Source organism: Manacus candei, unplaced genomic scaffold (genome assembly GCF_025592945.1).
Source record: "Manacus candei isolate 608988 ecotype Guabito, Panama unplaced genomic scaffold, ASM2559294v1 h1tg000018l, whole genome shotgun sequence".
NCBI classification, from domain to species: Eukaryota; Metazoa; Chordata; class Aves; order Passeriformes; family Pipridae; genus Manacus; species Manacus candei.
This window is the reverse complement of record NW_026138066.1, coordinates 19039827-19063706: the sequence shown is the minus strand read 5'-3', so window position 1 is coordinate 19063706 and position 23880 is coordinate 19039827. Positions and strand designations below refer to the sequence as shown.

The 23880-nt window shown below is 37.3% G+C and overlaps 1 protein-coding gene across 3 annotated transcripts in view; it reads right to left on the bottom strand.

Annotated features, from left to right (window-relative positions):
- Positions 1-510: 510 nt before the first annotated feature.
- ETNK1 (ethanolamine kinase 1) overlaps positions 511-23880 on the bottom strand; it is a 32816-nt gene continuing 9446 nt past the window's right edge. Inside the window, exons 2-9 of one of the 3 annotated variants that reach the window (XR_007904136.1) lie at positions 22020-22279; positions 21077-21217; positions 19434-19576; positions 17732-17793; positions 15670-15750; positions 15158-15299; positions 13152-13235; positions 11303-11320 (exon numbers count right to left, since the gene is read on the bottom strand). Coding sequence is in view for 2 of the 3 variants with exons in the window: in XM_051785002.1 (XP_051640962.1) it covers positions 7423-7495; positions 8658-8731; positions 11160-11320; positions 13152-13235; positions 19434-19576; positions 21077-21217; positions 22020-22279 (936 nt within the window). In the remaining variant the exon portion in view is untranslated. Of the gene's footprint in view, positions 7496-8657; positions 8732-11159; positions 11321-13151; positions 13236-13812; positions 15300-15669; positions 15751-17731; positions 17794-19433; positions 19577-21076; positions 21218-22019; positions 22280-23880 lie in introns of those variants that run through there. The other 2 variants (XM_051785002.1, XM_051785003.1) reach the window with 2 other exon arrangements.

Genomic DNA, 23880 nt, shown 5'->3' with positions numbered 1-23880 from the left:
AAGGACACCTTCTACTAGACCAAGTTGCTCAGAGCCCCATCCAACCTGGCCTTGAACACATCCCAGCTGATTTGCAAGCATCTAACCCTGTGCCACTGAATGCAGAGCCTGTCTGCAGCATCATGGATCACCCTGTAAAATGGTCCCCCAGACTTAACACAGCCCCCGTGGGGATAAATTAAACACCAGAGCAGCCTAAAATTTTCATGCTTTCCTCCGTTTCCTCAATGGTAGTGATTCCCCCTGACAGTCATGTTCCATCTCATTCCTGCCTCCCACATGCTAAACGTCAGTGGTCAATGACCAAGCCTATTTAATGTGTAAAACTGTGAAGAGTAAACTTTGTATAAGCCAAATACTGACTCAAAGTATTTATTTTTAGAGGGGTTGTTAATCCCAGAGAGACTTCTGCATTTGAGCACAAGTCAAAAGCCTTTAAGAACTCTCAAGTATTCCATATCAAGTCTTCAAACCTGAGGAATGCAAAATCATCACAATATATGCTAACAGTGCAGTTAGAAACAAACTTTATTGTTGCAGTTTGAAATTATTTACACAATATAAATCTCTTTGAAAGGTACATTACTTCATTTAATCAGTGGTAGAAGGCCTTAGAATAGCTTCAATCACATTTAGTTCAAAAGAAATACAATTCACTCCAATGGATAAATGATGCACCTAAACTCCACGACACACAAGAAGGGTCATAGGGACTTTTTGGGGGGATGAGAGTGCTAGAAGATGACAAAGGCTCTTTTATAAATTGAGCTTAGTTTATTCACAGGACACAAGTGGACTTGTGCTTAAAAGAACACTGAATAATATGCAGTACCAAAAAAAAAAAAAGACACAAAATGGAATATACTCCTAATATGCTGTGGCCCTGTGTCTGCAAGTGTTTAAAGGATTTTGGACAGCTGTGTTAAGAGGCTTAAACAGAACTAGTGACTCTAACTCGAAGTCATATTTAGGAAAGATTGGATACATTCCTGGCGCTGAGACTATTCAAAGCACTTGTGTACAAAGCAGCAGCATTAACTACCACAGACTGCATCTGAGATGCAAAACGTTAAATGGAAACTTCCTATAAAAAAAGAAATCACGCACTGAAGACTGGACACACATTTTTTGATAACACTTAAGAATTATTACTACCAAAAACTTAGAAGCATTTACTTATTTTTTTCCAGTTCACGCTGTGTTTTATGGCATTTTATACAATATTTTTCATGTTTCTCTTCCAAGGTTTTTTTTCACTTTGTGTTTTGCATGGGTCTCTATGTAGGGACAAAAACCCCACTTAACAGAGGAAAAATGCTCTTGCAATGCCACAAAAATAGGTTGGTGCAGGACCTGAAGTTATTTCAGCATTTTTTTGTCAAAGTTTGCTAGATTTTAAGTAACTTGTTTGCTTTCTAAATGTTCACAACATTTCCATGAAGTTTCCCTCTGTGTCATCTCTCTAAAAATATCAAATTGGGAAGTCCATGAATTAAATTCCGCATCAGTGGGAAACCACAACAGCAGCTCAACCATTTTAGAAGGCTGCAGAAACAGCAAGTGTAAAACCATGAACCAGAAATTTGGTAATCTGGTGAAATCTGGCCATCCAAGATCCTAACGGGCTTGAGGGCCATTCCAGTCAATTTTCTGACATTTTGCAACAATAATAAACCCCTTTCTTAAAGAATTTGGTGCAGAGCACCACCTACACTATTAAATACAGACAAAAGCCCAGCACATAGTGTTGCCAACTAATCAACTACATGGGGTTTTGGCAGGTTTTTAAAATTATTATCTTTTGAACCATTTCTTCCCTCTCCCCCCATCCCAGGTTGACTGGTTTCCTAATGACACAATCTCTATAAATCAGACCAAGTGGAAAAGTCACTTAAAAAAGGAGTGGGGGGAGAAGTGGGGGGGAAAACAAACAAACAAACTCAATCAAACAATGCCTTTTCCAGTATCTCACCCCACCACTTGGATGGAGCACCTTCATACAACTGGCCTGTGCAAACGTTTCACACATTTTCCTTCCCACTCAAGGTCTCTAAGCCCCAAAGTGGTTTAAGCCATCTGGAATGGTGTGGTTTCTCACTGCTGAGAGACCCTTTCTTAAAGGTTGTGTGTGGCTAACAGAACACCTACTTGCACAAGACCAAAGGTCGTGGCTTTTCATATCTTTCACAACTCTTGAAAACTATCATCTTGCCACCCACAGTCATAAAAAGGGGGTAAAAAAATCAGCTGCAAGACCATTTCATATCAGCCTTGCATTTAACTCAAGGTTTGATCAAATGCTTTCTGCTCTACTACTGTGATTACAACCTGTCTGGTGTGGAAGATGATAGGAGATAGTTCCCAATTCCAGTAGTTTAGCAATCTAGCACAACTTAGAACACAGTAAATAACAGAAAATATTAACACAAAGGACACACAGACACCTCAAAACACAGACAAGGAAAGATGTGGTCAACCTCCTCTGCAAACTACAGGAAGGACTGCTCCAAGCAAGAGATTATAGCCCACTGGGTTTTAGAACAAAGTTTTATTTAATCAAAAAGTTACCCAAATTTAAGATTTCTTTTGGTAAGAGTAACAAAACAGTATTTTGTAAGCTTTTGTTAGCTACCTAAGGCTTTAAAAAAATCTGAACTTTATTTTGAAGCAAACTTTACCCTTTACAATTTGCTCTTGTCCTTAAACCATGCAAGTAAACAAGCATAAACAATACCTTGCTACACCAACAGCTGAAGCTTGAGTTTCCATGTGAATGATTTCCTTTTACTTACATTTACCAAGCCCATCCCTCCTCTTGACTAGTACTTGGATAAACTCACTTCCCAGGACCCTGGTAATCTGAAGTGTCACCACTGATATGCACAGGTAAGGCTGACACGTTGTACAAACTGTATCAAGATCAATTTGTCAGATGGAGTATGAGATTTGCACAGCATTTTCCAGTACAGTTAAAACACCAGTGAAAAGAATAAACTAACAGCTTGAAGGGCACTATGGGGTTTAAATAGACAGTGAAAGGCAACAGTGATGAAATATAGTCAGGGAAAAAGCATTGCTTCATTGTCTATGTTTCCAAGGTTAAAGGCCTCTTCAGAAAGGGACTTCCTACACAAAAAAAAATTCTGATGAGAAGTTATGTACTGACAAAACAGAATATAAATTTAGTCCAAAAAGGAAATAGTGATGGCTAAGTATGGAAAGGAAGTTTTATATTTATGTTTACCCTAATGAAGCAGGGTTGTGAGCACAGGGAAGAGGGGGAGGGAATGACACACAGGGAAAATACCTCAGCTAAGTTTCAGATCATCTAAAAGGAGTACCAATAGTTCTAGCATTGACAAAAATTGACTGGCAGAACTATTTTAATGATTTGGGCACTCAGCATAAGCATTTACAAGTCAGGAACTAATCTTAAAATAAGGCTCTATCCACCAAAATATTTAAGTTGGGGGACTCCTATCACAACTACCTCAACCACTGTCCCCATGGGAGTACACATTTCAGGAGTGCTTCAATTCAACACACTTATGTTTTGAAGTCACCAGCATTCAAAAATGTATAGGAAACTTTTGGAAGTTTAAGTAAACAATTTTAACGGCTTTCCCTATCCCACAGGTACTACATGTACCTCTGATGCATGGTTTGCACTATTATTAGAACAGATTTTCTCTTAATCTAAGTACTGCATAAATTCCTTTATTCCTAGAATCATTCCCAAGAGCAAGTTGTCAAAAAAGCTAACAGGGGGAAAAAAGACCCTGGATGCCCAAGGCTATAAATGGATACCTTAACATAAAACTATTATGTTGTGTTACAGGTCAATTTAACAAAAGAAGTCCGCACACAGAATTAAGATTTCTTCTTTACATCAAAATTTCTACAAAATAGGAGAGAATACAATGCAATACACAAGTCCATAAATGCAAGATACAGTACAATTCACACTAATTTACAAATGGTTATTTACACTGTTGTATATACACGTACAGTCAGACCTGGTTAATGCAAATTTGGTATGTCCTTTTAAAATGCAAAATAAGTGTAAATGAAGGCATTTAAAATTATGTGATAGGAGACTAGGTACTGCTCAGAAATCTTTAGTGTTTGGGTGACCTATGAAATCAGGCCTGGATTAGCCAGATCTGACTGCAGAAATGAGAAGAAAAAAATTCACACTATTCTGCTTTACAAAAGCAACCAGGCCACTACGGTCTATTGACTTGATGCTATTTCTGCAAGAATGCCATTACTAATAATCCTCTTTATATTTACAATATAGGCTTAACTACAGCAAGAATTATTAATTTTGGCATTCGTGCCCTTAGCTTAACATAAAGGCAACAGAGTATCTTCTTGGCAAGTCACAGTCAAAACTACTACAGGATGTTTCTAGAGCTCAGTCATTTTTTTGTCCTCCTTCAAATATCTTAATGCTGCTATTACAGAGACTGAGATAAATTAATTGAAACAAGTACATGTTCTCTAGTACCTAACTTACATTCAGAATGTCCTGTATTCACAGTTTCAAGCTACCTTATCTGCAATGCCATTGCAAACTACTGCTTCAAACTTAATGCACCTGCAGATATTCCTCAGCGAGCGAGGATATCCAAGTGCTACTGGCTCAAACGGATGTGGAACAAGGCTCAAGGTAACTGGCATTTCCTTTTGGGAGATGTTTTACAGTATTTCCTCAGAACTGATGACAAATTGGTTTAATCTGCACTTGTCTTGAAGGAAAGCTGATGCAAAGCAGCGTTTAAGTGTGTAAAATTAATTTCAACGTGCAAAATTAAATCTTCTACCACGACTGCAAAGTCAACCACTGTAACCTGTGACAGTCCTTGTGCTTCTTCTAAGTGGCTCAGGAAAAGCTTGGAGTATTTACTACCTGCTTCAAAGTGCTTTTACGGGATTCAGTGGAACTTCACAAGGATGAGACTGAGCTGCACTCAGGAAAAGCTTTGGTTCTGCAGAAGCAAAACTTCCACTCCTACAGTTATTGCTACTTGAGCTATACAAACAAAAATACTACTGACGAAAACTACACTAACTCCAAATGCAAGTAGTACTGGTACCTGAAAAGGGAATGTGTCTTGCAAGCCATTGGGAAACTTGGGATCTGTCAAGTGTTGGATTTCCCAAAACCAAGTGAACTTCACTGCCTTCTTTCAAATATTTCACAAATACAAAGCAACACTGTCAGAAATAAAGCCACCACTTGGAAGAAAATAGTAATAAAAGAGTTCAGAAATCTTTATCAGTCTTACTTCCAAGCACATCTTGCTGAACTTGAAGGAAATACAAGAGAGCAGGGTATTATTCATCATATGTCAATAATGTCCACAGGGAGAAAGTACAGAAGATCAAGGTCTTCAGTGCCTTCATGAGCTCTAGCAACATCCTTGATAACTGCTACAAAGTAAATTATAAATGTCTATTTGTTTCAACTACAAAGAAAGTTTGTCCAGTATAGTAGCCTCCAGCTAATGAAAATGGTTACCTCATTTCAAGTTACAAAAAAATCCCAGTTCTCCCATTTGTATAAGAATTTTTAAGGTTTTGACTGAAGAAAATAAAATTAAAAAAAAAAAAAAAACAGACACATTCAGAGATGAATATAAACAGGAGGAAAAAAAAAAATCCTAAACTGTGCTTTTGTAAAAGAACAGAATGCCATTTGAAATGGTCTTTAAAAGGTGAAAATTTTTCACTCACATGAATTTTCTTTGTCCTGAATCAATCCAAGCTTTTGTAAAGCACATATGTATATACGTGTGTACACATGAGACACACATACACACACAGCAGTGTGCCATAAAGCAACTTTGAATAAATATCTTTGCTGGAGCCTGTACAACAGACTTCCCCATAATATTTACTCTTCAGGTAAGTTTGTGTTTGCACGTGTACTTGCACACGCACAGACTTTGTACATGTGGGCACTTATGTGACCAAAGTGCAAAGTTTTTCAGAGTATCATCAGAGTAGAGTACGTGCCTGCCCAGCTCCACACTGCACTGGTGAGCTTGATTTTCCTGTTGTGGGTTTTTTCCCCCCTCTCGTGTCCCCCCCCACCCCACCCCCCTTTCAGAGTTAAAGCCTCTTTTCCACACAAACTTATACATTGTCCCATTAAGTAAACATTGTCTTTTCAATTCACATTTTGTAATCCAGACCATTCTTGGTATAATAGCTTTAAGAAATAAGAAAGTGTGTGTGATGATCAAAGCCCAGTTGCTCAAGTCATACACTTTTCCATACTGTCCTTCAGACTGGAGACTTCGAAAAGCAATTTGCTGACAGTAAAAAAAAAAAAAACAAAAAAGAACCACCAGACACACCAGAATCTGCACAGCTACAGGACCAGGCATTTAAGACTTAGAATCCAAGGTTAGAAGATGACAAAGCAGAAAGATGTCAACAACACATGAACTGTAAACCTGTGTCTTGCTCCCCAGTGCAACAGGATCTCTGCTCACTCGCCTCCAGTTCAACATCTGTTCCACTAGATCCTACTGAAGCACATCAAATACAGACACCAGAATAGTGTTCAAATTTAGAATCAAGTTTCAAAAAGGAACATAGATTTGGAATAGTGGTCTTTTGCTTTCAAGAGTACACTTAATAAAAAAGCAGCTTTCGCGCAGGAGTTACAGATGGTACATGCCCTCAGAGAACCTTATGGCCACAGAACTTCCACATTTCTACAGCTTAACACATCAAGAAGAAAAAAAAAATCAAAACATTAATTATCATTTCAGCAAACCGGTTGATTCTGTGCAAAAAAAAAGAAAAAAAAAAAGAAAACAAAAGTACCACCATATGGAAAGCTACCATTTTCTTTAAAAAAAAAAAAAAAAGGGAAAAATAAAAAGACAATCCTAACCCTTCTCCCTAGTTACACTGGAGATCTCACAAGTCTATTGTCACTCGTTTTGCTCGTACACATCTTAAAGGGTAATATTCTCTGACAAGTCTTCTTTAGCATAAGTTAATGCAACTTCAATAAAATAAGTTGTTAAATGAATCCTTTGGAACAACTTCACTGTCTGCACCCAACTTTAACAAAAACTGATGAAAGCAGCAATGGAATCATGTTAAACTTATAATAAATAATTCACATACAACATATGTTAAATTACAAAGAAGGATTAAATTGCCATTTCTACAACTTTTTATAGATTTAGCAAGTTTCTAATCCGTTTTATATCAACAGCAGTACGTATGCTCTTCATATTAAATTTAACATTGAAGGACTGTTTAGAGGCATTATTTATAAAGCAAGAACCACCAAGTGAGCATTACAGCACTTCAACAAATGTTTAGCTTTTTTCCAGTATCTGTTCTTAGAAAAGATCCAGGGGTTGTCCATCCACTTGGTAAGTGTCCTCCTCTTCGTTACTCAGGAAGAGTTAACGTCATGACCTCCAGTTTCATTTTGAAATACTGGTTAAACCGAACAATTGCATACCTTTCGAAAGGGAGAGAGAGAGAGAATGCCTAAGTTAAGAGCAGGTAACTCCTTACATGAAAACAGCCATGCTAAGGAGGGCTGGTCAAAAGACCACCAACCCCAGGACCCTGTTTCCAACACTGACCCTTCGCAGCTGCCAAAGGAAGAACTTCACAACAGTACGTGGATGTTCTGGTACTTCCTCACCCCACTCCCAGCTTGCAAAACACATGCTGTTCTGGTATTATCCAAAGGTAGTGGCTGTGGTTTTAGTTGTTCTTAATGGACTGTCCAACTACACTCCCACAGAAATGTCATCTCGATTATTACAAGAGTGGCATTTTATTCAAAGCTGACAGGTTTCGGGGTTCTATGACCCGTGTTTTCTCTGAGTTTGTCACGCCATCTCGTGGTGACTCACGGGTACTGCTGCAGTAGATAATCAGTCACAGGAACCCAGAGTGGTCTCATTGACAAAATGACACTATTAAGCCCAGCAAACTGTCTTAGTCAGGGCAAAAAAATTCCAGAGTGGGATATTTTACCAGGAAAAAATGACTGCTTTTATCACCTCACACAGGCCCCACTGGAGAAGTGAATTCCTCTGCTTGTTGCCATAAAAGATCATTTAAAAAATGCCAAAGACACATCTATCCACCTGAAACAGAACAACCCTGGCCAGCACCTCAGGAAACAGGGTTCAACATTCATCAGTTACAAAAACTCTTTAAAAAAAGTTGGGGTTTCTGGGATCAACACTCCATGCAATCAGTACAAAAGAGCTTGTTTACTACAAGAATCCCATTTCTTTGACTCCTGCAGTTGAAAATGTAGGTCTTGGATCTGACAGACAGCACACTTCACTGATACACTTGGCTTTTAAGCCTTTGTCTCTTTAATAAAAAAGAGCACTCAATGTCCCAAAACATTATGTTCCTTGCCTTTTTATACCATGAGTTTTATTCCAGGGGCACATACTAATTAGAGAACTTTCAGCAACAAAAAGCACAGACAGCTTTTACTATCCTGTTTTCTCTGAAAGATGTTTATTGTATGACCACATAGATCAGGTCTGTCTCTCAGGTCTCAGTTTCTGATAGCTGGGGTGTTGGAGTAGATGGCCTTACAGATCCCTTCCAGCCCCCAGTATTTCATGTTCATACATAGCAAGCACACTTACCCTAGAAAATCGAAGTCAATGGTGGAATATTTGGCTTGAATTAGAGCCCACAATCCCCAAAAGAAGTGGGAAGCCTAAGAGAAAAAAAATTTATCAGTGAAAAATTAACCTCATTTCCAATCTAACATGCAGATATATTTTTACATTGAGACAGAAAGTTATTCACAAAATAGCACTCAAAACACAAACTTTTTGTAAAGTTATTTGATATCTCTTTACCAAACAGATTGGTAAGCAGTATTATAGAATAAACTACTGGCAATCAGAGTTACAAGTAAACCTATTGGACTATTAACTCTCCATGTGTCATTTTCAAGAAAAATAACATTGCATTTATAAAATAGGTCACCTATTAAGCAGATTGTTGTACAACTATATAAACCATACCTTAAAAATGCACAGAAATTCAACTGTCTTATCTACTATCTAATTAAATATATATTATTCCACAGTTATTCATATCTAGTACAAATATGAAATTCCTTTTGAATCTTTGACTACAGCCTCGGATCTCAATAACTGCACACCCTTTCACTGCTGACTTGGACAAAGATGATATGCAGTGCTTCATGAAAACCTTTAACTCATCAGCCTTTACACAAACTTTTCATTTGTTCCAAACTTACTTCCGTGTTCCCTTCCAGACTGAAACCCTTAATGATTTGATCATTAATATACCCCAAATCAACATGTAATGGTCACAACAGTCTCCTTGTGGAAGATGTCTCTGGACCACCCAGGTTACAAGCTACAGACTTCAAACTTCAGTGAATAACTAACTGCTTACAGTAATTACCTAAATGGCTTCCCAAAGATTGCATGTAACACTTGACCAGGAGTTTAGAAGGCACAAAAATGCACATGCACCCAAAAGCATCTTAACGTGGTAACTAATATATGCCCACGTGAATCTTGTATCTCTAGTTTAGATAACTTTGCCAGAGTAGCAGTTCAGCATTGTACATCAGCATCCATTAACTTTAGGTCATGTTTTCTCTTAACAAAGCTTCCCACACGAACTGACACAAGTGTCACACAGTATTTGAGCATCATGTGTGGTCTATAGGCAAGCCTTGAGCTGTTCTCTAAACACAACTCTATCCTCTTAAACTTTACTGTGACCATCATTTAAAACTGACAAAACAACACTATGTATTTTAAAACAGACCACCAGCCTACTTAACTGCAGCTCTAACTTTCCCAAATAAATGGGACAGCTGAGTTTAACAGTAACAGCTGACATTTTAAAAGAATAGCACCAAACAAGCTGCTATTTTCAAAGACTTGTTTAATAATCATTTCCTTGTGAATTGTATTTCCTCACTGCAACCATTAGCTTTTGCCAGAAAACAGAGCATTACAGTAACAGAAGTGTGTTTGGATCAGTAGGAAAGAGAACTAAAATAAGGCTAGAGTGGCTTCTTTAGACTTAAGTCCTCCTACAAATAGTTTGCCATGTTATTCTTGAGAAGAAAACAAAATAGAGGCAACTTTTGTTGTAACATTTCCAATCACATCTTCTAGGCAAAACAAGATCAGGGCTAGTTGAAAAACAAAAATGATGTGAACCTCTGAAGTATCTGTTAAGAAATCACACAAAGATAAAGCTTAGAAAAAGAGAAACACAACTTCAAACTGCTTCTAACAGTATATATAGCCTCATGACATTCAAAGATTTAATTCCACACCTATGTGACTTTACTTATTCTACCTCCGTGAATTACATTTGATGTGGTTTGTTTTCCTGAAGGACAGGGCACCAAAGTCAGGTCAAAACTGAACAGGCTCCATCCTTTCAAAGGGAAAGAACAAGAGACTGAAGCTGTTACAGTCAAAGTCTGCAAAAGACAGACTGACAGAGAGGAAACAGCCTATAATGCACAGAGATACTGGAGGAGCAGGAAGCAGACTCATACAGACAGCCCTCTCTCTAGAACTTCTGGGGAACAAGGAGACTGACTCCATGTGCACTTTGCTACAATTTAAACCAGTAAAGGTGATAAAAAACAAATCTGAAAGCAACTCCCTTCTAGCTGAGACACTCAGGTAAGGAAAGTTAAATCAGTACTGAAAGATTCTGGAGTGACCTAATTATCTGCAACAAATAAATAAAAATCAAAATATCCTGGTTTTACTTTAACAGAATTTTATCATCTTATTTTAAAAAGGCTTTTAAAGTTTGCCTTTATGAACCTGCTCTTCTGTCTTCTTACCACTACAAACAAAAGTTCAATACAGACCCACCATAAGCTCTGGCCAACTCAAAACTTGCCAAACCAATAAACGGTCAACAGAAATACTCACTAAAAGCTCATCTTCTCCTTTTCTGAATGCCCAGTGCTTCTTTCACTAGGAATATTCTACAGACACAATTTTTAAATAGCAAGTGGAAGGAAATTCTACTTCTAACAGAAGCTTTTCTTTATGTGCCACAGCGCTCAGGTGAAGAAACTTGGAATTACATTTGTCCATAGTGTGCCTAATCAAGTGTTTGTTACTTACCAGTGCAAACTGATTGACTTGGACATACAGAATTTCAACTTCTTTTTCACTGACTTCTGTGCCAAATCCTTTATATTCTTTGTAAGCCTCAAGGTAAGATCTCAGCCACTGTTCCTGTAATTTTCTGTTAGGATAAAGGCTGTAGTCTACCTCATTTACTCCTAGAAAAGAAAAAAACACCTATTAGAACCTTCTTTAGCCTAAAAAGACCATTAGAAGCCCTAAGTACCTATCATTCTTTCTTGTGCACCTGTCTTTCTAGTGCCTAGCTGTGTGCACTCAGATATTCCAGGGTAAGGCTGTGATTTTTACAATATGAGATTCCCCTAAATATTCACTCAAGAAAGCTCTTAAATAATTAGAGCTTACAATTCTCTATGTTTAAAAGTCCATTACTACACTACTTCCCCCTTCCCATCCCAACACACAGGCACAAATTGCTGTAGACAAACATCAGCATTTTTACTTTGACCTGACTTTATCAGTTACGTGTTGTCAAGAATTTCCCCACACACAAACCAGTGTTCAACATCTGATTTATGTTTTCAGCCACCTCGAGTCTACTTGTAGGCCAAGATTCAACAACTTGGGCTTTGAGAGAAGCTTCAAGAAAAAGTATTTGCAGTATGAAACAAAAGCTCTCAAATATATCAAATATTATATATTTTGTAGGAAAAGGCACTTGTACGCAACAACATTCCAAGCTGAGTCCAGATGCATATCCAGTTGTCACTAACTAAGCTCATGTCTGAAGACAATTTACTACAAATCTGTCTCTCTCCTCCTCAGGGTTTGGTGGAATTAGAAGTCTTATCTCTATAACCCCTTTTTATCCTGTTTTTCTTCCTATACTGGCGATGCTTAGTCACAGGCCATAGGGAATCTGGCACGAGCCCCAAACCTGGATCACAGCTCACTCCCACTATTACTCCCCAGGGATTTGGGAATTCTCCTCAAGTCTTATACTATGAACAGTGCAATCCCCTAGCACCTAAACTCTCTTGTGTGTCAGATCTACTCAAATTTACCTTCAAAACATAATTAAGATTTTTACTGGATGGAAAGTAAAAGTGAAGCACAACCATTCTTCATAGGTTAAAAAAAAAAAAAAATATCTGTGCATTTAGTCTTCTTACCAATGTAAGACTTGGAGAAGTGCAAGACAAAAATCAAATGCTCCCAATTATACTTTGTAAAAGAATTTAACTTGCTTTCCAAATGTTTAAATTACCAATTATACAACTTAAGTTCCCAAGTACACATCCCGATTTTTTCTTTAAGTTATCTAAACTTCACATTGTGAAACAACTGGTAGATTAATGCTCCTGGTTTCACCACACTGTGCTTTCCATCTGCACTAATCACTATGTAGGTTTTTGCTGCTGTCCCATGCTCTGAAACACCACAGCACACACTTGAGGTTATTTCTCCCTTATGGAGTAAATGGAATGGGCATTCACTAAGAAAATTTGAACTAGATAATGAGTCTACAAACACCTGATTCCTTTATTCCTGAAATCCCACCTTTTTCCTATGACAGTCTTACCTTTACCTCTCATTTTAGGACAGGGCAAGTACTCAGCACACCCATTCAAACCAACAAAAAAACCAGACAAGCCTGCCTTTTGGCACTGTGGAACCACACAGAGTATTGTCAATATATACCTACAGTGTGACATCCACAGTATTTCATTACAGTTGGCTGTCTCTGCTGTGTCACTTCACAGAAGGCCCCTGGGAAAGCTGTGGGTTCTGTATTTATCTAATTCTACCAGCACACAGGACGTGACACTGCCATTTCTGGCTTAGCAGAGCTGCAAAGGAAAGGCATAACTGGCCTGCAAAATGAGACAACATATTCTGATACCGTGAGCTGACAGCTGTAAACATGCATTTAGATAAACAGACAAAGAGAATGTGCAAGAATGAAGTAGTTGGGGTTTTTTTATTCATAAAACCAGTCAAACTTCACCTCAGAAATCCAGTTCTTACCTGCAAATTCATTGAAGTGATTTCCAATGTCATAAGCCAGGTAGTTGTATCCAGAGTACTCATAGTCTATGAACTGCACATCACCTATGTGAGAGACAACAGCAACAACATCAGAGTTCAGATCAAGTGAAGTCACAGCCCTAATCCTTTGGTGTCCTTTGAAGATTTCAGGGAAAAACAAAACAAAACCAAACCATGCACTCGTCTTTCTTGTGCCCAGTTGTGTGCACTCAGACATTCCAGGGTAAGGCTGTGATTTTTACAATATGAGAGTCCCCTAAATATTCATTAAAGAAAGCTCTTAAATAATTAGAGCTTAAAATTCTCTCTGTTTAAAATCTGAGCTTAAAATCTGAATAGGAGAATTTCAATTTTAACTTCTACCACATGAGGGCACCCCTTACCCTCAAAATAAGGAGTAGCACATTCTTTATTTAAATTTTATGTAGAAATAGCAGATCAATTTTTCCCTGACTTAAAAAAAAAAAACCAAACAAAACAGTTTTGCTCATTCTCACACAAATGTGAAACCATAGTGTACTAACACGTTGCAACAATGCTGATATTTCTTCTAACACATTGATATTTCCTGCTTCCTCTAACCACACTTACAAAGGAAGACTATTCTCAACTGTTCCTTTTTTTATCTGGCTTAAACTGGTCTCAAGAAACTGTCAGACAGTCCTCAAAACTATCAAACTACATAGTATTATGTAAACAAGGTCTGACAAAACAGCAAAATACAGCCCCAAATGTTTCCAAATTACTTTTACCTGTAGTGTAACCCAGGAAAATGCTTCACTTAATTTCTACAGCACATAAAAGTCAAAATATTAGCAAATAGATAAGTAAAACTAGAGCTCTTGTATTTTAATGGAAACCAGCAAAATGACTAAAAACATCAGAAAAGGAAGTAACTGGTAAACATAAGAACTTTGCACTAGAACATTAAAAACTAAAGTCTTGCATTTCTCAATTACTATGCTGAATAGGTAATTTTCACCCTTCTCCCTCTCTATACCCATTCTTTTGATGACTATCTGCAAATTTAATTAATAAAAACATTCCTTTATTACAAAGAGCAATCTTCTTAACATGACTTAAAACATCTTACAGATATCAATGCTGTCAGAACTCCAGGTAAAAAACAAAAAATCACAAACAATGTTAAAATTAAGTACATTACATACATATATTTCCTAGACTAAGGATTTTAAGTGCCTAAAATACTGCCTCCTTAAGATTTAGGAATATCATACATCTCAAATACAATAGTTTCACCAATGTCCTGACCAAATTAGCACAGAAGAACTTTGTTAAAAGGGTTCCTTCATATGCAGTTCAGCTTTACCGTATTTGAAATATTAACATATTAATGTTTTCCAGACAGACAAATACTTACAATACCGCCACAAATGAACTTCTGCCACTGCCTGACTGGCAAATTCATACATTTATTTGCTCTTCCCACCAGTTCTTTATTGCTGCTTTTCAAAAGACACACCTCTAAGTTACAAGCCAGTCAAAATACACAGCCCAACCCTGGTTAATATTCTGCTACACAACTGATCTCCTGAACCCCCAAAACATTTCATATTGTCTGTATTTATAGAGGGTTTTTACTTCCTTCTTGACATAAAATTCCAACACAGCAGGTAAAAGTCTGCTTGGAAAATATGGATGTAAATACTTTAAATTTTTTCACGTGCAGATTACACCTAGAACATACCCATGTGCTACGATGGATTTTTAATTAAATCCACGCTTAGTTAAAGCTAACATTTAAAAAACTCACTTCCAGATATAAAGAACATATCATACAACCAGAAATTTAATCTAGCAAGATAAAGCTGAAGCTGTTACTAGGCACGTGTCCTATGAGGAAGTGAACGTGAACAATGAGATAAGCTTTCAGTCAGTGCAACGTAGCATGGTGCACGGCACCACAAGGCAGCAACAATGGCATACCCAGTCTGAAGCAGATGAAGAAAATTTGGCAAACTCACATTTGATAAGACAAAAGTTCAAAGTGAAAAAGTCTCGTATTTATACTGATCCCTTTCAGACTCATGCTACTGTGGAACTCAACCTTAAAGTTAATTTTTGCACGAAGGCTCAAAATAAAGATGCACAGTTCCTTCTGTGAAACTGAAAGAAAGCAAAAGCTTTTAAGTTGGCTGCTTCATAAATGCACAATGCATACGATGTATCAGCTACCTTGTTTTAGAAGAAACAGACAAAAGTTCTCATTAATTGCTTAAATAACCTTAATACTAGAAGTTACTTTTAAGATTTACTGCAGCTTATATGAGAAAGCCACTTCTCAAAAATAGTTTACTTTAATGGTTTAGCAGGTAGCTTTTATTCTGAGGCTTCTAATAAGTACCAAGAATTTGTGCATCCCATTGATATCCCTGGGAGCAGGCAGACCAACAAGAGGCACTGCACTTACACGTAATTTAAAAATAAGCTCTACCATCTCTCTGGAGAAGCTACTGTTATCAACAGGAATAGATACCCCAAGAGTGTTGAATACTGCAAGTTGAAACATGTTCCTTTCTTCCAGGGATCTCCTAGTGCAGACAACATGCAATGAACTCTACAAAAACCACAGACAAGACACAAAATGGAACATACGTTGTGTTCTATATCCCAGAAATCAAATTTTAAATAGATCAAGTGGTAATCAACAGATAGATCTCCTCAAGGTACTGACAGGTAGGAGCGTGATGACACCTCTCTTTCTAGTTGCTCTTCCCTTTTAACGGTCTAATAAGGGTAAGCACTTCCAGGGTGCAAGTCCTGGCTGTAGTTACCACAGCTGGATGATGCATCCCGAGTTCCATCCCATCCTGCTCATCAGGTGAGCCAGAGCCCCTAAAAGACAGCTTCAAAAACAATGATCTGTGCTACAAACATACTTGACAATTCGTAAACGGGTCATATACCCAAAAAGAATAATTTTAGCTATAAATACCCCGTAGAGCTCTGCAAAGCAAAACAAGTTTTTAGATCAAAACTAGAAGCCTTAAACGTACCTCAGTCTTCAGAAGCACTGAGCACCCACAGACTCCTACCAAAGATCATAGAAAACATTGGGTAGGCAGAGGGAATAAACAGAACAAAACCAGCCATCTACCCACACACTTAACTTCCTGCCAGGTGATTTTCATATAATCAAAAAGAGCACATACAGATACAGACAAAAGAATTCTGATACATGGTCTTGTTGAATAACAAGTATTTGAATACTCTTAAAACATCCAAGTATTTTTTGAAACTCCCAAGTTACGTTAAAAAAAAAAAAATCAAGAAATAAAAAAAAATTTAGGAGCATCAGAACACAAGGTCTATAAATAAGCACTACGAAGCATCAAGACTATTTTTAGTATTCTTGATGTCAAAATTGTAATTAAAAGCAATGTGAAGCTCCAAGCTATATCCTTCAAAGAGCAGACGACAGTGATAATTATAAGTTATGTAAAGTAACACTTGCAGACTTTCATATCCTGAGTGACTGAGAACGGACATTAACAAAACAGCAAGAGGCAGGATTCTCTCAGCCACAGCAGGAACAAATTCAAATCAGATGAGTGAAACTCCATTAAATGAAGTTAGCACTCAACATGCTATTCCAGTCTCATAAATAAAATGTAAGGACAGGAGACTGATTTCTCTTAAACGCAGTATGTGGCACAACTGATTTTTCTTTCAAGTCAGAAAACTTAAGGTGAAGTTAATGCAGAGGACAAGCCTAAAGCAAAGCCCTGGGACAAGCCATATTCTTTGTAACTGCATTAGACATGAGTCCTAATATCTGTTGATAGTCTGTAGCTTAAACACATACACGTGCCCCATGATGGGCAAATTAAGCATTCACAAACAAAATGATAAATGCAGCATTGCTAAAACAAATAGTTTTTGTTCATGCCAGCTTCTGAAAAGCCAGACAATGCTACCAGCTTTGCATAAATTTTACTGAGGAGTAAAGAAAAAAAAAAGTAGTTAATACAGAAGTTCAGTTCTCTCTCTTATTTCCAGCTTAGGGTCACCAAGGCCTTTTGGATTCACGGAAGCCTTTCTAGATGGAAGAGTAAATTAATCAGAGTACAGCATCAGCAAAGCTGTTAACTACTTTCATACAGTTTGATGCCATTTATAGTGAAGCACATCTTTAATGATTCTATTTTGTGCTCTTGCAAAATTATCTGGATACCAATAAAAGGTTTTGCTCTGGTAAACAGAATTCAAGCAACACAATACACATATTTCTTTGCAGTTAAAACTCAGCTTCCACTTTCTGCACTGTGAAAAGTGCACTATATGAAATAGCTTTCAAATGACAAACATTCTTTCTACAGATGGCATTGAGGTTTGGTTAATATGAAAATGGTACCTGCTGTACCCAGATTGCACAAGTTTTACAACAGTACATGTGCAATATTCAAACGTAAGTTTAAAAATATATTTATTTCATATTTCCAAGTCTTCCCCCCACAGCTGTTTACAGCTTGCTTGAAGCCAAAGTAGTTTACATGCCTCCCTCCTCCCCACCTTGTCCCCAAACTCTAAACACTCACACACTTGTTACTGTAGGATTGCTCACAAGTGAGGCACTGCTGGCATTGTTTTTTCCTCCATTCTGTTTACAAAAAGAAAAGCATATAGCATTTGTTTTTCAATTAGGAATTTAAAGCCTATTGACCACGACAGCAAACCTTTTAAAGGAATTCCTCGGATTGTTCGCTTTTTTGTTGTGTGGTTCTGCTACAAAAAGCAACTATAAAAATTACTTTTACCTCAACAAGTCTGTTCTGGAATGCTACAACTCAAGGTAGTTTCAGCGATAAAATAACCCACACAGTAAAAATAGATCTATTTTTGGTACTACAGCATCACAACAATGTATGTAAGATCAGAAGTCAAATTTTTTTGTACACCTCCCATGCTTTTCTCTATCTTCTTTTTAAGCAGAGCTATAACCTATCATTGAAACTAAGTAAAATCACTGAAGCTTGGTCCTGAATTTAGAATTTAAAATTTATGTTAATAGCATTTTAAAGGTATATATGTATATACCAATATAACTAAAAGTACTAGCAACTCCCTTCAGAAGTGGTATTACTCAGAGGGAAACTTGTATACAAATCACCTGAGGAATTCATTTCCTCAATTCACATGCACCCAATGCATATGATGCAGAAATGTGTTAAAAATACTTGGCCAGTTTTCATACTAGAACCAACTCCAGCAATTAGTTTTTCTTTAGAACTTAAGGCAGATAAGTTTGATAGGTCAAAGACCAATAATAACTGATGGAGAAGGCTTCAGTTCCTTTCAGTTATTTACCTCAACACTTTGGGCTTACATACCAACAATCTTACCCAATAGCACAAACAAATACACAGCTACTAGAAGGAATATGTCACCCTCACTTCAAAAGAAAACTTATAATCTGATTAGTTGGTTGCCCTCAGCCAAGCTCAGCTATTCGAAAAGGGAGAAAAATTGTGCACTTTTATTGCACAATGGCCATTTCTGTGTGACAAGTTTGCCTTGTTTGTTTTAATATCTAATTAATTCACCTAGTAACTGAACCTCAAACCACTAAAATCAATAAACTGTGGGTTTAAAACAGAAGCTTTATACATTTTAATAACACGAATTATGAGTTAAACGTATTATAAGAGAACCAAAAAAGTAATTTATCTCTGCCAAGACGTGTACTGCCTACAACTGTTTAAATAAAGTATGTACTTATGAGAGAAATTTAAGATGTCTATGTACCTACTGCAGAAAATAAATTGAGCTACTGAACGTAATATTAAATCTCACTAATATACTGCATTATGAAAGGGTATTCCCACAATCACAAACTGGAACAAAATACATATTACAGGAGACAATCTTCATGTTATTTTCTATACCTGCATGATTTTCTTTTCTTCCAAAAAGCCTTATACAACCAGAGCAGAATTAAGATCAACAGTTACATATTTTGAAGCCTAGTCATACAGACAAGTTGGGGATTAACAAATTCATTAGTTCATTAAAGAAAAGCAACAAACCACTGACTTTCTTCCTCTGTGCAGTAATATACAGATCAGAATTAGTCTAATTAAGCAACTTAAGTCTTTGCAGAGGTATCACTACCATTGCACTGGGTCTTAAAAGCTCAAACTGAGTTCACTTGAACAAGTCAGTAAAACAACACCACTGATGCAGCTCATATAATTACAGCACAAAGCCAACTCATTACTCACTGTTTAGTTCAAGTCCTACCTCGTTTCTTGTTGTAAATAATATTCTTACACAACAGGTCATTGTGACAGAGTACCACTGGTGATCCTAAATTTGACAGTCTTTCCTTCATCCAGGCCATCTCTTCCTGAAGAACTTGAGGACTTGGAATGTCACTTAAAAACCTTTTTATGTATAAGAAGATTGAGAGTTAATACTTAGTACTGTGTGTTCCATATCAAGCATTCTTCTTGCAAATAATGCAATGGACCCTCTCCCAAATTAGGGCAATCATTGCCTTAGCAGTCAAATTATGACAATTATTTCCCTCTGTCCTCCCCAGAAAAAAAATTCTATGGAGATTATCTGTGCTGTAAACATGATAGCAGCCCAAAAATCAGGAGTAAAACCTGAATACAGTCCTGCACATTTTAAAGGAGCAAAGATTAAGTGTGTTACTGCAGGAATTTCATTCACTTTTTGCTTATGTTACATTACTTCCTCCAAGAGGAATATACAATAGTAAGTACTAGGTACTATATATCTATATAGAGAAAATTAACATCAATTTTTAGTCTAGTCTCAGTAAATATACTTAAGTAGCAATTTTATCTTCTAGATTTTCCATTACCTCCTCAAGTTTTCTCTGTTTTCTTAAGAACTTTATGTTGTAAAAGAAAAGCAACTTTGCTAAAGCATTCTTTAATTACAATGCAGCAAGAAGGGCAGCTGGTATCAATGATTTCAAAGTTACATGAAGAATGTTTTTAAGCAGGAATCTGCTTCCTGAGTGATATGAAGTTCAACAGTGTGCAAACACTTTCAAATTAGTTTCAGCTTAAAAGTTGGATCTCCACTCTCTGAGAAACATTGTCTTCAGCCCAAGCTTTAGATTACAGCAAGAAATTTTATTTAGGTTAAACATTGCTCCTGGTTTTGGCATTCCTCTCATCCCAATCTCCCAGTGACTGACAGTAGAACCCTTTGGAAATATTTTCCCTTTTTGTGAAGCTCCTAACACCCACAGTTTGATTTGCAACTCAACAACTATATTGAGATGCTAAAACTAAAACGTAATTAAACCCTTAGACCCAAGTTATACAACCATTCATAGTCCATGATAGTGGAAGTCTCAAGTGACTTGTGGATACCTTTTCCTCCACTGGAAAACACTTTGGGAGATCATCCTATCACCCAAACTAACCTTAAACTAGTTTTAGTGTTATGTCACCCAATTTTGGAACAGACTTATAAGCCGAACACAAACAAAACAGATAAGAGATGGGGGTTAAAATGGACAAGCAGCAGTACTCCTGCAACTCCAGGAAACAGGTTTTTAGTATTCATTCCAGAACACAGGTCTCAGTTAGAGACTGATGGTTCTCTTAAAGACTGTTGAGAAAAAAACTACCTGAAGTAGGTAAGTTGATGTTGGTTCTTTAAAAAGAGCAAAGGAAACTACCACTATTCAAGTATACAATCAGATGAAGAGCTATATGGATATAAACACAATGTACCAAATTAGTTAAAAACCTCTATCATATTTGACATATATACAGCTACTTCAATATACAAGATGCAACAAAACACAGAATTTTACAAAGTTAAACCTTTTTCTTAAATATTCATCTATCCCTTAACCAGAAGGATTGAAAAGTCAGGAAAGAACACAGTGAAATACCCACCTTTTATTTACTTCCTCATCTGCAAATTCTGTGGGTATGAGAGAGAAGTATTTCCCCATCTTCAGCCATAGATTAGATTTAGGGATCCACCCATTGTGTGCATGAATAGTATGGATTTTAGCAAGTTGTCTAGCAATGAGTCTGAAAAACAGAAGTTAAATTAATGTTACAGTCAATGTATACCTGACAGACTATCATATTTTTCCCAACAATACAAAAACAATATATTTAATTGAAAAATTCTAAAAAATGCAGCACAGGAATTCAAGAAGGGTGTAAATAAGAGCAACACAGCCATAGGGAAGCATCTTTCTAGAATCAAAAGGTCATTAGCAACACTACCTGTGGGAGGGGAAGGACTGGAATTCCATTACAACACACATACTTCTGTATTTACAATCTACTCTTACTTACCTTTAGAAGAATTGATTCAAATTAGCTGCCCTTGTTAGGCAAGTACATTTCAGTGCACACATGAAAAACTAAAACCTTAAGACATTGGCACTTTCTGTTCACTGCTAATAGTTTAAAAAAATTATATCCCAATGGAAGACTCTTGGATCTATTCACAAAAGGAATGTATTGGAAACAGAGCTGAAAGTACTTGCCTTAACAAAGTCCAGCCCCCTAAAACTCCACCATGTTAAATGATCTCTCCAATGGTAATGAACGTTTTAAATACTCACAATAAACATCTCTAATGAGTACACAGTGTTCTGTGGAGGCAGCAAGGATCTCTTGTTCAGCACTGAAATACTATAACTAAGAGTACAGTGAGCTGTCAAGAGTGTGAACATCGACTCAGTGCAGGCTTATAGAAATATTTATTTTTTGCCTGCTCATAAACTGTGCTTGAGATGCTTTAGGCCTGACAGGACTTCATAAACACATAACGAAATTCTGAAATTTAAAAAAAAACAAAACAATAATTTAAAAAGCTTACCTGAAAATATCTGGATTGCACACATGCTCTGGATCCAGTGCTTCTCCCTGCATGAACTCGTAGCACAGGCCATTATTGAAAGTACAGTACAGCTGGGGTGCACAGCCATGGGCCTGCAGCACACGGAAACTCTTCACTTCCTCATCTCGATCCACCAAGAGCTCGGTCTTATTTCCATAGATCCGAACTAGAACGACATCATCTGTTATGTCACCAACGTAGCAGCCAATTAATTTATTGGTGATTCCATCAGTGAACAGCTGAAAAGTAAAAATAATGCATAAGCAACTTAAAAAAACTGTGTTTTTGATGTGCAGGGGGAGAATGCTGGGTTGCTCTTTAGTTCCCCAAACAGAAATGTTTACTAGATCAAGCACTAACAAAAGAAAACTTTAAGACAGAGGAATATTGTGAAAATTGTAGGGATTTTTATCAGTAATACACAGAAACAGAAGAGGACAATCTGAAAACATGCTACAGTGAACTACAGAAATGCTACATGTGAACGGCAATGCTGTAAAATGAGTTTCCACATAACCACTCTAAAGAACCATGTCCAGAGAAGGGCAAGGAAGCTGAGGAAGGGTCTAGAGCACCAATCCTACAAGAAGCACCCAAGGGAGCTGTTCAGTCTAGAGAAAAAGAGGCTCAGGGGGGACCTTATTACTCTCTACAACTACCTGGAAGGAGGTTGTAGTGAGATGGGAATCGGCCTCTTATCCCAGGTAACAAGCAGTAAGACAAGAAGAAATGGCCTCAAGTTGCACCAGGGGAGGTTTAGATTGGATATATTAGGAAAAATTTCTTCTCCTAAAGGGTTCTCAAGCATTGAAATAGGCTGCCTGGGGAAGTGGTGGAATCACCATCCCTGGAAGTGTTCAGAAGGCCTGTGGATGTGGCACTTGGGGACATGGTTTAGTGTTGGACTTGGCAGTGCTGGGTTATTTGTTGATCTTAGAGGTCTTTTCTAACATGAATGATGCTATGAAACCGATGGTTTAACACGGCTGAAATCAAAGCCCAACAAAGCACCAAGCCTAAACCAGTATTAAAACAGCCATCAATACAGGTAGCACAAAAACAAGACAAATTTGATGCACTTCAGAATTTCAGTATCTGTCAATTAGTGCACAACCAGTAAAAAAGATACTTCTGGAGTTCTCAACTAGTCCTTTTAAAAAAACAAAATTCAGGTAAGAAACAGTTCAAGTTCAGTGTTTCTCACCTTCCCACCAGCCTTCAGGTTTTACTGATTGCAAACAATTCCTGAAGTCACTTTGGTTTTACTACAATTTTGAGAATTCAAGAATTCAAGTCTTGAAATTCAAGACCTTAGCCTTAAGTACCATTCCAAATTTAAAAGCTGCTGACAAAACCCACTATCTTCCCATTTTACTTCATAACTGGTATGCACCATTTAAAAGGTGTAAAGAACATTTTAAGTCCTTAGCATTGGGATGTACATAAATGCAATTTAAAGTCCTGCACTTTACTAGACTTTGACCAGTCTTGTCACAGATGCCTGAACATACTGAAGACAAAGCAAGTGACTTGCTACAAAAATAAGAGCAATATTTGAGCATTATGTTTACATCTAATGACAACCTACTCGCTGCCTTTCAAATAATGATGGAGGTATGGAAACTTCACATTCCCAGATAGGGAAAGGAGGAGGTGGACCAAAAAAATATCTCCCACTCTTTAACTGCCACTTCTTTCACATTTGATGATAACACCTAAAATAGTCATTAGACAGGCTGAACTCCTGCAGAGGTTGCCTGGCAATCAGACTAGATCCTGAGCTGCTGACTGGGCTCCTTGTATCCCATTGCATGTAGTCAGGCATTTGACATCACTTAAT